General features: G+C 40.2%; 1 protein-coding gene across 4 annotated transcripts; it reads right to left on the bottom strand.

Annotated features, from left to right (window-relative positions):
• Positions 1-829: 829 nt before the first annotated feature.
• Positions 830-17,960, bottom strand: LOC123650146 (cytochrome c oxidase assembly protein COX15 homolog). Of its 4 annotated transcripts, none has more exons than XR_006739277.1 (10): positions 17,746-17,940; positions 15,505-15,695; positions 13,744-13,866; positions 13,266-13,452; positions 10,835-11,002; positions 8,504-8,585; positions 6,412-6,566; positions 4,758-4,871; positions 3,143-3,459; positions 830-2,481 (listed from the first exon to the last, which is right to left on the bottom strand). XR_006739277.1 is itself a non-coding variant. In XM_045568662.1 (9 exons), the coding sequence occupies exons 1-9, from the start codon at positions 17,833-17,835 to the stop codon at positions 3,328-3,330; spliced, it is 1,242 nt and encodes a 413-aa protein (XP_045424618.1). In that variant the 5' UTR covers positions 17,836-17,960; the 3' UTR covers positions 830-3,327. The 4 variants fall into 4 exon arrangements, 2 of the variants coding, with proteins under 2 accessions (XP_045424618.1, XP_045424619.1); XR_006739276.1 differs by having other exon boundaries at positions 3,148-3,459; XM_045568662.1 differs by having other exon boundaries at positions 830-3,459; positions 17,746-17,960.
• Positions 17,961-17,977: the final 17 nt, after the last annotated feature.

Below are 17,977 nucleotides of genomic sequence, written 5' to 3'. Positions count from 1 at the left end.
CAGAGTTTGGCCTGCTGCTGGTGAAGGCCCTCCCTCTTATTAGCTTCATAAAAGTTTTTCTCCACAAGCAGGGGGATCCCAGACAAATATTTTGGTTTCTAGTATTTGTTACTATGTTGTGGTTGAAATTCTCATTCTACAATTCCTCTTTAGTTGAAGCCCTGAAGTATATGCCATGTCTATTATTTCTACCTTGAACAATGGACTCTGCAGCGTGTTGAAAGGTATCTTTTTATTATTATCCACAACTAGACATGCTGCACTTTAAAACACCAAAGGCTGCCTATATTGCATTGCTTTTGAGAGCTGTTAAGACTGTATGCTTTTCTTTTTGTTTGTTTTTTGTTTTTGTTTTGAAACAGAGTCTCGCTCTGTTGCCCGGGCTAGAGTGCCATGGCGTCAGCCTAGCTCACAGCAACCTCAAACTCCTGGGCTTAAGCGATCCTCCTGCCTCAGCCTCCCGAGTAGCTGGGACTACATGTATGTTTTTCTAATGCTTCATGTTAAATAATTATTTTGTTGAACAGTCCTTAAAATTTAACATTGTAAGTCAGTGTTGAGGAAAATGTGCAACACATGTTAGACAAGTGATGCACTCTCCCTTATGCAGGGATGTGGGTATATGTGTTATAATACATATGCCGATATATAACCCACCACTTGTCTGAGGACCAGAAAGATAGCTGTTGATAAACTGGTCATCCTAAAATCATGATCAGTGTTGGTCTTTGCAACCAACATGGCTTTAGGCAGTTGCTAATCGTTACCCATGCTACCACGGACAACACTGTCAATGTAAGTTAAGAACAAGAATATCTGGGTTGACCGATTAAGGAAAGCCATATGTTTTAATTTCTTCATGTTATAAAAACAACTGACAGAACTTTTAAGAGATCTTTGAGAATACCAAGGAAAATTCATTTAATCCTATACATATGTGATGACTTTTTTGGGAAAGAGGTGTTTGGGACATCAATGTGCAACCATCCATTTTCTATTAATTCATGCATTCATTCATTCATTCCATGTTTAGTATGTGTCTGGTGGTGCTGGGAATAACACAAATACAAAAATTAAGATAATCACCATTCATCAAGAGCTCACAGATAGCATAATACAGTTACGTAGCTAAATGAAACCACATGTTTTTCAAACGTATTCATCATCTGTAATTAAAGAAAAATGAAGTAAAACATCTGAAACATTAACTTATTTATGAGTTGCTACTTTTTTGGAGGGAACTGTAGAAGCATTAACATACGGTTCTTTAGGTCATACTGCCCTCTGCTGACTTAGTTATTAACCAAGGACAACCTGGGTTTGGGGGATCAGGAGATGATCATTGGGAATCTGTTGCAGTGACTGCAGTTCCTTCTTTAAAGAATCCTGTATAGAAGAGATGATATCCTATTAACATACTAACAGGATCAACAGATTAAATGATGGGGTGGGGTGGAAATTTGGAGGGAATGGGAATAAGCTGGTCACAACTTTCTAAGGTAACTAGGCTATTAGGACCTAAGTCAATGGTCCCCAAACTTGTCTGTGTTTGGTAATCACCTGCAGAACTTAAAAAACATGCCTATTACTGCTCCCACATATTGTGATTTAATTGGTCTTAGATGAGGCTTGGGCTTTAGGATTTTTAAGAGTCTAATGTAAGAGAAGTTGGGAAGCAGTTCTAGGCAATAGTATAAGCCCACCAGGGTACAGGATTTTTGAACAATCTAAGTCAAACCGTCCTGTTTATCTTTGTTTTGCTAACAACCACCTAAGAATGGTACACTGTAGGTCACACTGAAACTCACAGAATACTGGAACTGAGAGGGAACTGAGATCATCTAGTTCAGAGACTGCAAATGGACAAACTTTAGGGCATTTATGGCTCCCACACGTTAAGCCTGTATAACATTTTTAAAAACTTGAAATTAGTTGCCAACACTTAATTTAGAGTGTTCACATAAAAATCTAGATATTTGGCTTCTTTAAAAAACCAGAAGATCTGACAACTTTGGACCTGCAGAGCAGCGACAGGCCAGAGCTTAGTAGTAGTTTAGTAGTCGTATCCTCTGGATACACACTTAGTGGTCAATGTCCTGCTTAAATTTGGTACCCAGAGTGAAATGTAACACCTTACGGGTATTCCAACTATGGCTGGTAGCACTTCTATTGATAAAACAACTTGTAGTACACTAATTTTTCTGTGTGGTCATGTGATAACACATATACAGTTGGTTCACGTTGAGCCTAAGGCCAACTGAAATCCCCTCTTTTTTTTATATGAAATAATACAAAGCCAGGTTTCTTCACCCAAATGTACATAGCTTATTTAATTTAAATGAATATGTTACATTTATAATCTGTTTAATTTCATCTTGATGGGGTCACTTTGGGACTCTGTTGATTTGTTGCTGTCATCTGTAAGCAATGTTGGGTTGCCCATCCTCAAATCAGATGTTTCTGATGCCTTCATCCAAATCACTGATTTAAAAAATAAAGTTAAATAAGACAGAGGTCTGTGAAATATCAATAGAGACCCAAATCACACCATTTCAGTAGTCAACAATTTGTTTAAATGTCTGAATAGATGTCCACATACTAGACCATCAAGGCCATATTTTTCTTATTGACAAGGCTGTTAGGAAGCCCTTTCAGGAACCAATTTATACTGTCTATTCCACTCCTAGCAATGTAACAGCACTATTAAAAGAAAAACTAGGTTAAGTGCTTGACAAATCCAAGTGGGTTACTAATGATTACCTCCTTTTCTAAGTACTTATAAACCATTTTGCTGCATAGGCACATTAAGCTTGTCAAAATCTATGATTTCTCCATTTTTAAAAACCAGGATACTAGAAGTCATTAGCTATTTTTTGCTGTAGGCTAGCTGGCTACTTTAGTATGTGCCAATCCCCCCTTTGAACCTTCGCCTGATGGAAATGAAGTTAAGATCATAAAGAAATTCTACTTAAGCAAAATTCAGGACTGAGGAGAACAAGGAGACAGAAATCATGCATGTAGAACCAAGACCTTGCCAATACTGAGAAACCTGAGACAGAGCCTATTACGAAGCCACAAATGGCAGACATTTCTTTTTCAATGTGAAAAAGTAACAGATTTAAAGAGGAACTTTTAGCGTTACCATACTTAGTGCCATTCTTGATCCAGAGATTATCTCAAAACAGGCAAAGAGTTTTAAATAACTTGACCAATTTGGAAACCTCTTGGTATGCCAAGGCCATCCTGGTAGAAAAGCCCAAGTTCTTGTGCTCTGTGATAAACTCTCAAAAGCACAGTTTCAGTCCTAAGAAGCTGATCCTCTGAGAATTATTTTGGGATTCTTCGGAGTTCGTTCATGAGCCAAAGGGCACTACTGAGCAGAGCCAAGGAGCCTGACTGGTGAGTGGCAGCCAAAGGAGTCGGAACATACATCAGCAGGGTGCTAATGCCCAAGCCCGCCTGTTAAAAAGGAAAGAAAGCAATAAGAAAAGCAGTAACCACAAATTCAGACTGAAAATGACCAGGCATGTATAACCAGATAACAAACCTCTACACTCTCCCATCAGAACATTTAAAATATATCTATTTTTAACTTCACAAGCAAATATGCTTATAATGAAGGAAATCTCAACAAAATAGAGAAACCTAAAATTCCCCTTAATTATCTTTCATCCCATCCCAGTTCCCTCTTACCAGTTTCTACACACTTGTACTTTGGTTTTTGTTGGTTTTTTTTTTTTAAGAAACAGTGTCTTGTTCTGTCACCCAGACTGGAGTATAGTGGTACAATCACAGCTCACTACAACCTCCAAATCCTGGGCTCAAGTGATCGTCCTGGCTCAGCCTCCTGAGTAGCCAGGACTATAAGTGCACACCAGCATGTCCTGCCAATTTTTAAATTTTTTGTAGAGATGGGGTCTGACTAGGTTGCCCTCATTGGTCTTGAACTCCTGGCCTGAAGTGATCATCCTGACTTGGTCTCCCAAAGTGCTGGGATTATAGGGTTAGGGTTAGGGCCTGGCTCCACACTTATACTTTTGTATAAATGTTTATACAGAAATACACAGTTTTGTGCTTTTAAAAAATATATTCTTCTGTCAGTTGCTTTTTTTTTTTAACTTAACAATATATAGGATATCTTGAGACCTTATTATTTTAAACTGCTGCACAGTATTCCACCACAGCATGGACATACCACAGTTGTTATTTAACTACTTAGCTTGTTTCCAATTTTTCACTATCACAACAATTCTATGGTGAGTTTCTGTATACAAAGCTCTTTGTGCATTAGACTACTTTTAGGGCAGACACTAATAAATTAATATGCTGGATCAAAGGATTATACATTTAACATTCTAAAAGATATTGCCAGCTTGCCCTCTGAAAAAAGCTATCCCAACTCATGCTCTCACTAAGAATATTTGAAGGTATTTTCCTATATCCAGGCCAATACCTGATTCTTTTTTCTTTTCCTTTTTTCATTTCTTTCCAATGTGAAAAAGGCACAAAATGGTACTCATTATTTTGATTTGCTCCTCTCTGATCATGAGTGAAGCTAAACAGCTTTTCATGTTTATTGGCCATTCATCAATAATAATTCTCTTGTGAGAATTGTTTATTGACATTCTTTACTTAGTTTCTGGTTATTAATCTTTTAAACTACTATAAACATTGAGAATATTTTCTCTTAGTCTGTCACCTTTCCTTTTTAACTTTGTTTTGGAGATACTGTCAGAACAAAAAGAAGTGGTTTATACCTGTGTATACGCCAAAGCCAGCAGAGTCACTGCTGCCACCCTGGTCCTTTTAGGAAGGGGAATTCTCCGGGAGAGGAAGTAGAGAGCTGTAATGGCAGTGACTGAAGTGATTCCCTGCAAGGAAGAAAGACTCTCATCACAAGTGCCAGGTTTACATGTATCTCCTCTGGAACCACTGAGCCACCACGAAGTACTTCCCTGCACCGGTTACACAACTGCTCTTCAGTTCCACCCTCATTACTTCTCCTCAGCCTCCTCCACCATCCTCTTCTACTTGCCACTGAAATGTCGGTGTTATCCAGGGCTCCACCTAAGGTTCTGCATGTATCACTTTATACACACTCTCAGTGACCTCACCTACCTTCCAATGTGGGTCTCCCCCAGGTGTGGCCCTTGCTTTTTAAATAATTCTTTGCATCCATATCCCTAATTTTACCTCTGCTCTAATCCTATATTCTTAAAGCAGGGCTGACCCCAGCACATGAAGGTTACTATTTTCCTGGGCTGTAAGTGGAGAGGTGGTGGTGCTGCCACCTGGGGCTGAAAAAGACCTGAAGTCTCATCTTCATTCCCACCCCTTCAGAACAACGGTCCAGGATTGGCAATAAGGTCCCCTATCTCCTTTCCCCTTTCCTGATGTCAGGGAGAATGTTTCTTTATCAAATTGCTACATCTACTTCACTTCTTTTCCTTTTCAGAGCTGTCCACAGTGACAGCTTCAACCAGACTTGACTTATGCCAAAATACTGTGTGGAGGTGGGGACTCAGCCCATCCAAGGGAACTTGCCCCATCCTCAGCCCAGCACCCCTTGGATACCTGAGTCCTCTGCACCTCTCTCTCCGGACGTACTATCATCTCACACTTAATATGCCTTGATCTGATGATGTCCTCTGTCTCTAGCTCAACACTCATTCTGATGGTCCCACTTCTGTTGGTTGTGTTTTAAGCATGCCACAGAAGAAACTTTAAGATCTCCTTTGATCTCTCTTCACCTTTATTCCCAACATCCAATCTTTACTAAGGCTGTTCCTTTAAATTTTCTCTGAGATTCACCATCCTTCTCAATTCCCACATAGCCTTGATGCCCCCTCTCTCCCCGGCATCGCGTAGTAGCACTGCTGCTTCTTGCCATTTCCTTGCCACTGATCTTTCCCTGCCCCCACTCATCATGCCCAGGCTGCCAAGCCAATCTTACATGGCCCACAGCAGACCCTCAAAACATATTAGCTTAAATACACTGAAAAGTACTGCTGCAGCTCCTGTCCCTTGGGGTTCTGATTCAACTCCGACAGCTATGTGCTTGACAATCATGGTCTCTGCAATCCCCTCCCTGCTCAGCTTCATTTCTGCTGAAATGAGTCTCAGTATGTGCAGGATTGAGGGATGTTATCATCTGCCTGGTGGTAAAAGGCATATTTGCACTTTAAGAAGCTGGCAATGCCCTGAAAGCTAGAATTTGGCTGGAGAGGGTGTAAGTAATGAGGACAAAGACATCGGATCAGAGAAACAGTCTTAGAATTGCTTCCAAAAAGAAGAGGAAATAGAATTCCTGCTCTACCCTCTCACGGTTGCCATCAGTGCTTCCCTGACACCCCAAAGCCTGTGAGAGGCTCCAGGTGTTCTCTCTGACAGGTAACCACCGGTCACACTTACCAGAATCCGGTGATCAAACTGCACCATGGTGGGATTCTCAAAAACATTCCTCAGGATGGGGGAGAAGGTAAAGAGGTCCTCTGGGATCCAGGATTCTCCCATTTTGGGGAAGGAATTGTAAACAAGCCCAGCATCCAGCCCTGCCACAAAAGCCCCTGTATTCCAAGGTAAACGATATTTATTAAAATGAGAGAAAGAAGAGACCAAATACTAGTTCTGACACAGAAAAGGGTTATTATCCCAGAGTTAGACAAAGGGAATAGTCAGAGAATAACTAGAAAGACCTACAGTAGAGGTTCTCAAACAGGGAATATATATCACAATCGCCACAGAAAGTTAACCCCCCCCACCCCCACCCCCGTATCCTTACCTGCTCCCACTCCAAGATTCTGCCTCCCCTAGAGAAGTGGACAAGAAGCTTTGGAAGGAGAGGCATATAGGTTTGGAAAAGTTCCCTTAATGATACTGATGCCCTCGCCACCCACCACTGAGTACTACTGACCTTTTGGAAATGCTCTTTCCCCAGATATCTGCACAGCTGACACCCTCACTTCCTCAAATCTTCACTCAAATATCACCTAATCAAAGAGTTTTCCCTTAAGGATCCTAGATAAGATGGCACTTCCCTACCCCACCTCTCTCTATCTTTTTATCCTGGCTTTATTTTTCTTCACAGCAGTGACTACCATCTGATACATTATGTTTTTGTTTTTGTACTGGAGACAGGGTCTCACTCTGTTGCCTGCGCTAGAGTGCAGTGGCATCATCATAGCTCACTACAACCTCAAACTCCTGGGCTCAAACAATCCTCCTCCCTCAGCCTCGCATGTAGCTGGTACTACAGGTGCATGCCACCACACTCAGCTAATTTTTGTATTTTTTGTAGAGACAGAATCTTGCTGTTGCTCAGGCTAGTCTTGAACTCCTGGCCTCAAGCAATCCTCTCGCCTCAATCTCCCCAAGTGCTAGGATTATAGGCATGAGCCACTATGCCCAGTCCACTAATGTTTTTGTTTTTATTGTGCATTATCTGTCTTCTCTAAGTATTCAATAAATGTCTGTTGAATGAATACAGAAATGAGAAAAACCCCAAAACTTATAAAAACTAAATCCTAGATAAATACATAAAGAGGGTACCTATGAATTAATGGATGACTGATCCATTATTTATGATCAAAGAAAATTCAGAGAAGTGTGGACCACATTCCTTATTTTTGTGAATGCCACTTATAAAGTCAAAATTCACACTCTTATACCAAGAAAAGAAAAAGAAAAGCGTTGAGGGGAGAACTGGTTTGAATCATTATTTTTATTCCAGGGCAGTGCTATCCAATAGAACTTTCTATGAGAATGGAAGTGTTCTATATCTGTGCTGGGCAATATAATAGCCACTAGCCACATGTGCCTATTTAGCATTTGAAATGTGGCTTGTATGACTGCAGAACTAAGTTTTAAATTTTATTTAATCTTAATTAATTTAGGTTCAAATAACCACATGAGGCTACGGATTCCTCTATTGGATAGTGCAGTTCTAGAGTGAGAGGTAGAGGTGGAGGTGTGGTTTAAGGAAAAAAAAAAACCTGTGTTGGTCTCTCTGCACCATTGAACTTCCCACCTTTGACCATCTCTGAGGGCAAGGCCTTTGACCCATTTTGGTGTAATATGATAAATTACATATAATAATGTTTACATAATATAACAGCTAACATGTAGCCTTTGCTACATGCCAGCTGCTGTTCTAAGCATTTCACATATATTACTCATATCATTGTCATAATCTCTGTTTTATAGATAAGGTCTCTGAGGCCCAGAGAGGTTATATAGCTTGCCAAGGCCATATAGTGGTGAAGCTTAGATTTGAACCTTAGGCAGTCTGGATCTAGGTAGATGTTCAATATTTTGTTCAACTGATAGGAAAGCAGGATTTTTGGGAGGGAGAAGGAATAGAAAACAGAGAGCGAAGATGGTGGGTATGAGAAACAGGTGTCAAAGGGGACTATGAAGATGCAGGAGGAAGGGGAAAAGCATTAGGCAAGAGATCCCACCTCAGCATGGAACACACACAGGCCACATGTGATGAGAAGAATCTTACCTGAGAGAGCTGTAAGAAACACTAGACCTGCTGTTCCATGAGCAAATCGTCTCAGCCGTAGGAGTTGACGGGTTTCAGGCAACTAAATAAGAAAGAAAATCATTCAGATAAACTATATTGCAGGAACCATGAGAGGCAACAAAGATCTTTAAGGCCAAACCCAAGTGACAACTTAAGATCAGATCTTCTCTGACCCCTAGACTAAGTTAAGTACTCCCAGCAGATATTCTGTTCCAACATGCATCATATTTTACCATAATTATACATTTACTATCTGCCTTCCCTGCTATTCTGTAAGTTTTGTGAAGGCAGAAACTGCCATCTATCTCACTATAGTAATCCTAGTCTAGTGATTGGCACATAGGTACTCATTATGTATCTGTTCAATAACTGAATGACTTACATTATTCAGGGTAAAAAATGCTTCATCATAGTTGAAATGATGTGGCTGAATATACAGGATGGAATTTTCAAGTTGTGTGTGATACCAGTGCTTAGCAAATACAGTTAGAATCAAAATTGCATAAAATGCTTAGAGTGGAGATTCCTGCATTCCTGTTTTTGGTAAAATCAAAATTTGTTTTTGTTTTTACTATAGCCAACTTCTGATACTAATCAGTGAATCATCAAATATTTGTTAATAACTTTATAAATAGGTGACTATAAAGATACAAAGGTGTTAAGTCAGAATGCTACCCTCAAATGGTTTACAATCTAGTATATAAAAGTTAGGAAACATTACCAAGATATCACGGGACAGTAAGTTAGCACTGTCCAATAGAAGTTTCTGCGATGATGGAAATGTTTCTATCATCTGTGCCTAATGAGAACTTGAAACATGGCTAGTGTGAGTGAAAAATAAATAGTTAATTTTATTTAAATATAAAGTTTATCTTTTTTATTTTTTTTTTTGAGACAGAGTCTCACTCTCTTGCCTGGGCTAGAGTGCCGTGGCGTCAGCCTAGCTCACAGCACCCTCAAACTCCTGGGCTCAAGCAATCCTCCTGCCTCAGCCCCCCAGGTAGCTGAGACTACAGGCACGCGCCACTATGCCTGGCTAATTTTTTTTCTGTTTTTAGTTGTTTGACTAATTTCTTTCTATTTTTAGTAGAGACGGAGGTCTCACTATTGCTCAGGCTGGTCTCAAACTCCTGAGTTCAAGCAATCCTCCCACCTCGGCCTCCCAGAGTGCTAGGATTATAGGCGAGAGCCACCGTGCCAGGCCTAAATATAAAGTTTAATACAAAGTTTATTTAAATCAAGTTAACTTTATTTAATTAATTAAAATTTAAATAGCCATATGTAGCTAGTAGCTACTGTGTTAGATAGCACAGCACTATATGGCTAATAGACTATCATTTCAAATCCTTTCTATAATTAAGTGGAATGGAAATAAAAAGAGAAAAAAGAATAGATAGAAAGTCATCAGTAACCTTTAAGAGTACAATTTCAGTAGAGAGCAAGTGTGTATATATCTGTATATATAGGGTTAGGTGGGGAAGACAATAATAGACATTGAAATGAAGGAATATGTTGTCAGGAAGTAGAAGCTATAAATATCAGCAATTCATTTTGGAAGTCTGGCTTTGAAAGTCAGGAGAACAGGAATTATTCAGATGCGGACTGTCTACAATATCAATGTTTCAACTCACTGTGGCTTCTCCATGGGAATGCCTGCCAAGTCAACACCTCCAGTCCTTAATGGGATCTAAGCCACTAGCTCCAAGTACCTAATGGATGATTCTATTCAAGAGTCCTACTGTCGTTTCAAACTTCTCCCCATGAACAGTTTACTCAGGTTAACCCATGATTTTAATGCCTAATATCATACTGATTTTTTTAAATACTAGGAAAAAAATGTCCTACAAGGCTGTGGTTATATTATTAATTAAGGCCTCAAAAGCCATACCTTCTAAATCAAAGCATAAAATGTAAAAGCTAGTATTTTCCTTTCATTGGCATATAAAAAAATACTTTTAGACAAAATTACTAAGATTTACTATATTGTTAGACTTGAATGGCAGGTCCTCATTTAACAAACAACACAATATGCCTCTTGTACACCACCAGAATTTCAGAAATAGCTCTGTTCTAAATAGCTCTCACCATCCACTATCCCTTCTAGAGTCAAAGTTAAAGGGGTTGGGATATCTCTTGTTGTTGGGACTCTTTCCCATTTTTTTTTTAATTCGTGTTGCACCTTCCCCAATAGAAAATATTGACAAAATATTCAGCTCTTATATGATCCAATGGTTCTATTCCCAGATATATATATATATCCAAAAGAACTGAAAGCAGGGTCTTGAAGAGTTATTTGTATACAATGTCTACCTTGTGCTGAGGGAGCAGCAGTGAGAGCGAGGTCCACAAGCTGGCACAGTAAAGAACCAGGGCTGATCCCAGGTGGGCAGCAAGGCGATACTGGCTGACCCGAGGGATGTCGTGAGAGTCTGGTTTTTCTTCTAATCCACTTTTCACCATATACCATCCCAACAGACCCTAGAGCCCCAAAGAGAAGAAGCAAATAAAACAAGGTTGAAACTGTCTGTTCAAGTTTACTGAGGAAGTGAGTTTTATCATGAGTATCCCTACCTAACCCCTCCTCTTTCCATACCCTCACATATACCCAGTGTCCCAAAAGTCAAGACCTATCCACAATTCCACATATATCGCCATTAATATTTAACCACTCTGTAGAATAATGTTTTATTGAAGTGTAATTCCAAATATATAAAAGGGCCCAAATTATATTTGCATGCAAAATCTTACAAAGACTTGATATAATTTAACATTCTATAAACCTGTGAAATATGAAAATAAAAAGAGAGTTGATTCTATGAAAACTAGATTGAATGCTTTGGAAAGCTTAACAAAGGTAACTGCTTAAAAATAATTATAGTCAAGTTAGGTGGGAATAAGACAATTATAAAACTTTTGGGGAGAAATCATAAAAATCTATAAGGTTTTACATGCAGATTGCTTTACAAATATCTAAGTTCTTACTCTTAAGGAAAATTAAACTTGAAATCACAGTTTGTATTTAGGGAGATACAAGAGATTTGGGGACGCACAGTCAAAGAAAAGGCCTTGGCCTTGGATTTAAAAAGTTGTTAATGAGGCCAGGCGCGGTGGCTCACGCCTGTAATCCTAGCCCTCTGGGAGGCCGAGGCGGGCAGATCGTTTGAGCTCAGGAGTTCGAGACCAGCCTGAGCAAGAGCAAGATCCCGTCTCTACTAAACATAGAAAGAAATTATACGGACAGCTAAAAATATATATAGAAAAATTAGCCGGGCATGGTGGCGCATGCCTGTAGTCCCAGCTACTTGGGAGGCTGAGGCAGGAGGATTGCCTGAGCCCAGGAGTCTGAGGTTGCTGTTAGCAAGGCTGATGCCACGGCACTCTAGCCCGGGCAACAGAGTAAGACTCTGTTTCAAAAAAAAAGTTGTTAATGAAAGTACAATTTTAAGTTTAAAAGTTGACTATATGTATCATATTCTACAATTCTCTGCTTTAACTGGCTTTTTCAATTAACCAAATAACTGTCGGTTCTAATCATATCAGATAAGATAGAACCCTTTCGCCCCTACCCTCCCAAGCCAGTAGAATCACGTCAAAGAGCTGGGATTCTGCCATTTCTTCTAAACATATACTCTTCAAGCAATTTTGGGGGGCATTTCTTTCCCCTTTCAAGATTACCCTGGATACTCTGATTTCACCTGCATGAGACACTGAAAGATGAAGGCATATACAGTGTGATTCACCAGCCTGACTTTTTTCTTCTCATAACCCTGACATCTTCAATTTCTGCCTCCCTAGTTGTCTGTTTCTGGTGTTTGGGTTTTGTTCTTTTTTTTTTTTTAATTCTAAAATATTAACTTTCATTTTGTTCCACCTACCTTTCTTTAGTTACTATTAGACTTTTATTGGTGTCTAACTCTTTATTATCTGTTTCTATTGTCTCTATTTCTTCTCTCTCATCTCCCTCCTTAATCTCTCCTAATTGGCTCATCTTACTACTTCTGAGTTAAATTAACCAATTAGTTTCCTCCTGATCAAATTATGATGATATTTCATTGATCCATTGATACTCTCCCTTAGGATCTCTATACCTTGTCCTAAATACTCCTGTGTGTCTTCTCTCATAATTCCTTTTCTTGGCTCTAAATTTCACCCAACCATTTAACTGTGGAAGTCTTTCAAAGCTCTTTTCTTTAAGAGTTCAACTTATGTGATTTTAGTCACCATTTATACTTGAAGATACCTCAGCTATATCTATATTCTAAGATACTTCATCCCACAGAATGTTTCTCTCTTTGGAACTTAACGACTTGCTTCTGTAGCCATTTCTAGCATAGGGATCCCACTTTCCCATAGCAGGAAAGTTAGAAAAAGGGAAGAGATGAGAACCCAAGAGGAGAGCCACGATGGGAAAGTAACTCCACTTCTTCTGGCACATGAAAATATACCGAGTGCTTACTGATTCCAGGCACTAAACCAAGTACTTTATATGCATTAGCCCATTGAATAGCCACACAACCCTAAATGGCAGGCACTATTATGATCCCCACTTACAGGTAAAAAATCATAGCTTACAGAGGTTACATAATTTGCCCTAAGTGGCAGAGTGGGGGCTTGAAGCCAGGCCTATGACACATGCTCTTACTCACTCTGTTATAGTCTCAAAGATTACTTCCTTAAAAACAATGCCAACTAGGAAGCTCCTGGAATCATCTCTGGTTTCCCAATCTTGAATAAATCTCACCTGGAAGCAGACTAAGCCACAGAGGGCAAGAACCCGTCCTTTCATGCTACGGCTGAGCCAGCCCTTTCTCCAAAAGTAGGCAGCAGGCAGGATGTATGCGAGGCCTACAAGGCGACCCCACATTCGGTGTGAGTACTCCATGTACCAGATGAATTTGAATTCTGCCAACGTCATATCATGATTCAAGCTGGGTGAAACATCAAAAAAGAAGAATGAGGAAACATCCATCTGATTTTTATTTTCCTACAAAATGCAGAAACATTCTCAGTCTTGCAGCTTGGTATGTCTGCCCTCTTCCTCATCAGTGACCTCAGGATGACTTTGGAATTAGAGGCTTAGAACAGGCAGCTCACTAAACATAAATGAGCTAAAGATCAAGAAATAAAGGCATCTAACCATTCTGAAGGGTTTAAATAAACAAAAGATTGAATGGGCCTAGTGAGATGTTTACCTCATTATTAGTATCTCTAATACTTACATTTTAAATTCTGGAAATTGCTGGTATCTTTGGAATTCTGCTTCCCATTCCTCTTGGCTTGCAGGTGGCTTCATCTCCTTTATTAAATGCCAATCTACCATCGAGAGGCCAGACTCTGTCAACCTTAGGATAGGAAAGAAATTCTGGGATGTGTGCATGATGATGGATTATTCATAAAGGGTTTAGAGCAACAAGTGGAGCTGAACTTAACCCCTCTAAAAGTAAACACATAGTTTCACTGTTTCCTCTTTTGACACCTTTCTCTCTTTCTGCTTAGAATTTTGTCAGAAACAGCTGTCATCTGGCACAAATTCTTTACCCTCATAGTCTCTCAATCCTTTCATTCAATTCTCCCCACTTCTTTCTTTCACTAGCATTCCTTAGCAGGCAAAATCAACCCCTAGACCAAAGAAATATGTCCTAAATGCATAACCAACATTCTTTACACAGGGAAAAGAGATTTGTTAGAGGTATACAAGTTTAGGTTCTTGAGTGAATCTGAAGACAATAAAACTCAAATTTGTTGCAGTTTCCCATAAGAGTCTATATGACACATAAGGTATTTTGAAATAAGGGCACAGGGAATGTGCAAAGAATTTGAGGAAGACACCTTTTATTAAAACCAGAAAGTATTTTTATCAAAAGGAGTTAGGGTTCCTACAGTAAAAGGCTGATTTTAGGCCTAGGCAAGAAATGTAGAAGATGAGCCTGGAACATCTTATTATACAAGCAAGGAAGCTATTAGTGGTAACTAGGGCCCTGTCAAAGATGCCGGACCAATTTCAAGGGATGCCCCCTGACTAAAGATGTGACAATTTGAGCAAATCATCAACACCATCATTGCAATGGACTGAAACTTATCAAATGTGTTTAAACATAAGAGCTCATAATAATACTTTAAAAACTCCCATACTTTGTCTTTGGAGGATCTTGGGAAGCAATTTATTATTTTGAAAGCTGGTAAATGAAGGGAAAGAATCAAGTATTTATCCTGCCTTTCCTATACAAACTGTACCTTGGGATAACCAAATTGTTAATGAGAGAAAATTGTTCTTTATAGAGTTCAGCTAATAAAATATTACAGTTTTTCAACTCTAATGAAATAATGGACCTAGGCAATGGTAATTGATGGCTGTTGACATCTCTAATAGACACCAGTTATTCATAAATGTTTAATCACCTATAAAGTATCTTGCCCCCTTGTCCTCAATCTGAATCTGATCAAGCAACTACCCATTTATAGAAAATATAGTGGACAAACGGTTATGTTAAATATCACCACAGGTCTGCAATCTGCACAATCTAGACTGTGGGTAACCACAGGACAAGCTTCTTCAACAACAAAAGGAGGGAGGGAGGTAGTCTAAATCTATAAACGCTCTTTAGAGATTTACAGAAACCTAAGAGACATATGAACCAATTGTGATATATGAAACTTAATGTGGTTTAATTCAAACAAACAAAGTGTAAAAAAAGTTTTGAGACAAGCTTGAACTCTGATTGGAGAGAGAAAATCTACACAACCATGCACAAATACCTGTTAAGACCTAAACCAGTCCTTATGAAAAGCTACTACTAATAAAACACTAAAGTGTTTTATGGCAGGGCAAGCTATCAGACATGTTCCCTCTTTACGGCCCCAGTTGCTCCATGTGTAAAATGAGGAAGCTACACTAGATCCCTAAGATCCCTTTCTCCTCAGTTACGCTGTGCTTCTACTGATGACCCAAATACCTGACTCACTATGAGCAAATTACTCACCTAGTTACTCCACCAAGAATAACTGCTCCAGCCACTGTTCCACTGCAGACCAGGAGCCATCGGCCTACCACCCGCTCAGCAGCCTTTGAGGGAAGGGTCATTGTACCCCTTCCAGATTGCAAAGCTACTTCAGAGATGGTGCTGTATTGCCCTGGCCTCAAAGGGCACCTGATGCCACAGCTGCAACCACACTAAGGATCAAGACAGACAAATTACAACTAGAGAAACAGAGAAAGGCTGTTACCTACACTCAATCCCACTCTGACTAGGGTGAAGTACCCTCTGTATGGCTGCATCTCCACAGCTTCTGCCCTGGTAAATCATAATCTCTTATCTGGACTACTGCATCTACCTTTCAGCTGTTTTTCCTGTCTCAAGTCTTGCCTCACTCCAATCCATCCCAACACTACATGAATCTTCTACTCCCTGCATATTTCCCCCAGACTTCTATACCTAGACATGGATTATTTTCTTTCTCCTCTGGGTATTTATTTATTTATTTTTTAGAGACAGGGTGTCACTCTGTCACCCATGCTGGAGTGCAGTGGTGTGATCATAGTTCACTGCAACCTCCAACTCCTGGGCTTAAGCGATACTTCTGCCTTAGCCTCCCAAGTAGTTGGGACTACAGGTGCATGCCACTATGCCTAGCTGATTTCTCTTATTTCTTTGTAGAGACAGGGTCTTACTATGTTGCCCAGGCTGGTCTTGAACCCCTGGCCTCAAGCAATCCTCACCTCTCTGTCTCTCAGAGTGCTGGAATTACAAGCGTGAGCCACCGTACCTGGCCTCCTCTGGGTCTTTACACATGATTTCCCTCTGGCTGGGACACTCCCTATCCCCTGATTGATAATATCTACTGCAGATCTCAGCTTAGACGCCACCTGCTCTGGGAAGTGTTCTCAGACTCTCCAAGGTCTGCAACAGGTCACTCCCACAGCACACTGTACCTCCCCTATCACATCCCTTAATACACTCTTAATACACTGTAATGTGCAGTCATACACCACTTAATTACAGGGACACGTGTTCTGAGAAATGCATCGTTAGGTGATTTCATCATTATGTGAACATCATGGAGTGTACTTACACAAACTGAGATGGTATAGCCTGCTACACACCTAGGCTGTATGATAATGGCCTATTGCTCTTATCTCGAACTCCTGACCTCAGGTGACCCTCCTACCTTGGCTTCCTAGAGTACCAGGATTACAGGTGAGCCACAGTGCCCAGCCCAGCCTATTGCTCTTAGACTACAAACCTGTACAGTATGTTACTATACTGAATAATGTAGGCAACTGTAACACAATGGTATTTGTGTATCTAAACATACAAAAAGGTACATTAAAAACATGGTCTAAAAGATAAAAAATGGTATGCCTGGATGAGGCATTATAATGAGGCATTATAATCTTATAGGACCACTGTTGTATATGCAGTCTGTCACTGACCAAAATGTTGTTATGAAGCACATGACTGTACCTTCAGGTTCATTTATATCTCCTACTAAACTCTGAGCTCTGGAACAGCAGGGTCTGTTAAGTCTTGCTCTTTCCCTCCAGCTACCTTTCTTTCTAACACCATTCCTTTACTTAACAAAACTTCATTAAAAATTTGACAAATGAAGTAACAAATGAATGAACTTTGACTTCCTCCAGGGCAGGAACCTTGTGGTATTTATCTTTTTCTTCCTGGTCTCTAATACATAATAATCACTTGATAATTTTCAGTTAAGCAAATACATGCTCCCTTCTAACTCTAATTTGAACAGTACAAAGATCCACATTAGTTTCCTACTTCTGATTAACTGAGTAACTTTAGACAAGTAATTCTAGGCCTCAATTTCCTTCTGTGTAGAATGAGGTTATAGTTCCTAACCTAACTACTTGAGGCCTTTTAGCAAAAATCAACAATACAGGTAAAAATTACTGTCCTTTTACCATGTACTAAAGGCGTGATGTATACTAAAGTATTTCCTCCTAACAACCTTACAAAGTAGGTATTGTTACCCCATTTTACAGGTAAGGAAATTGAGGCACAGAGAGTTTAAGTAACTTGGCCAATGTCACACAGCTGGTAAGTGGCAGGTCCTGAACTCAGGGACCCTGAACACAAGGAAGTGCACTGTGAATGAACTGTGTAAGGAGCTACAGACACGCGATGTGAGGCTCTGTTACCTTTATCCCGGCCCTTTCACCCCATCCCCGCTTGCGAGACTCGGAGTTCGCTGCAGTGCGGTACCTGTGCTCTAGGCGCCGCCCTGGGAACCAGGAGCCGGAGACCCTGGCTCCCGGTCAAGGCCTTCAAGGGCGGAAAAATCAACCGCTGCATACTGACGACAGTGCACGACCCCTACTTCCACACTCCAGCGCTCTACGGTCTCCTTTCTCTGCCACCGAAAGGAGGAGCACTTCCGGGTCAGGCAGAACGAGCACCTCCTCAGGAAACCGGAGCGAGCAGTGACTGCGCCTGC

The sequence above is a fragment of the Lemur catta genome, chromosome 14 (genome assembly GCF_020740605.2).
Source record: "Lemur catta isolate mLemCat1 chromosome 14, mLemCat1.pri, whole genome shotgun sequence".
NCBI lineage: Eukaryota > Metazoa > Chordata > Mammalia > Primates > Lemuridae > Lemur > Lemur catta.
The sequence above is the reverse complement of the archived record's forward strand: the minus strand, read 5'-3'. Positions and strand labels throughout refer to the sequence as shown.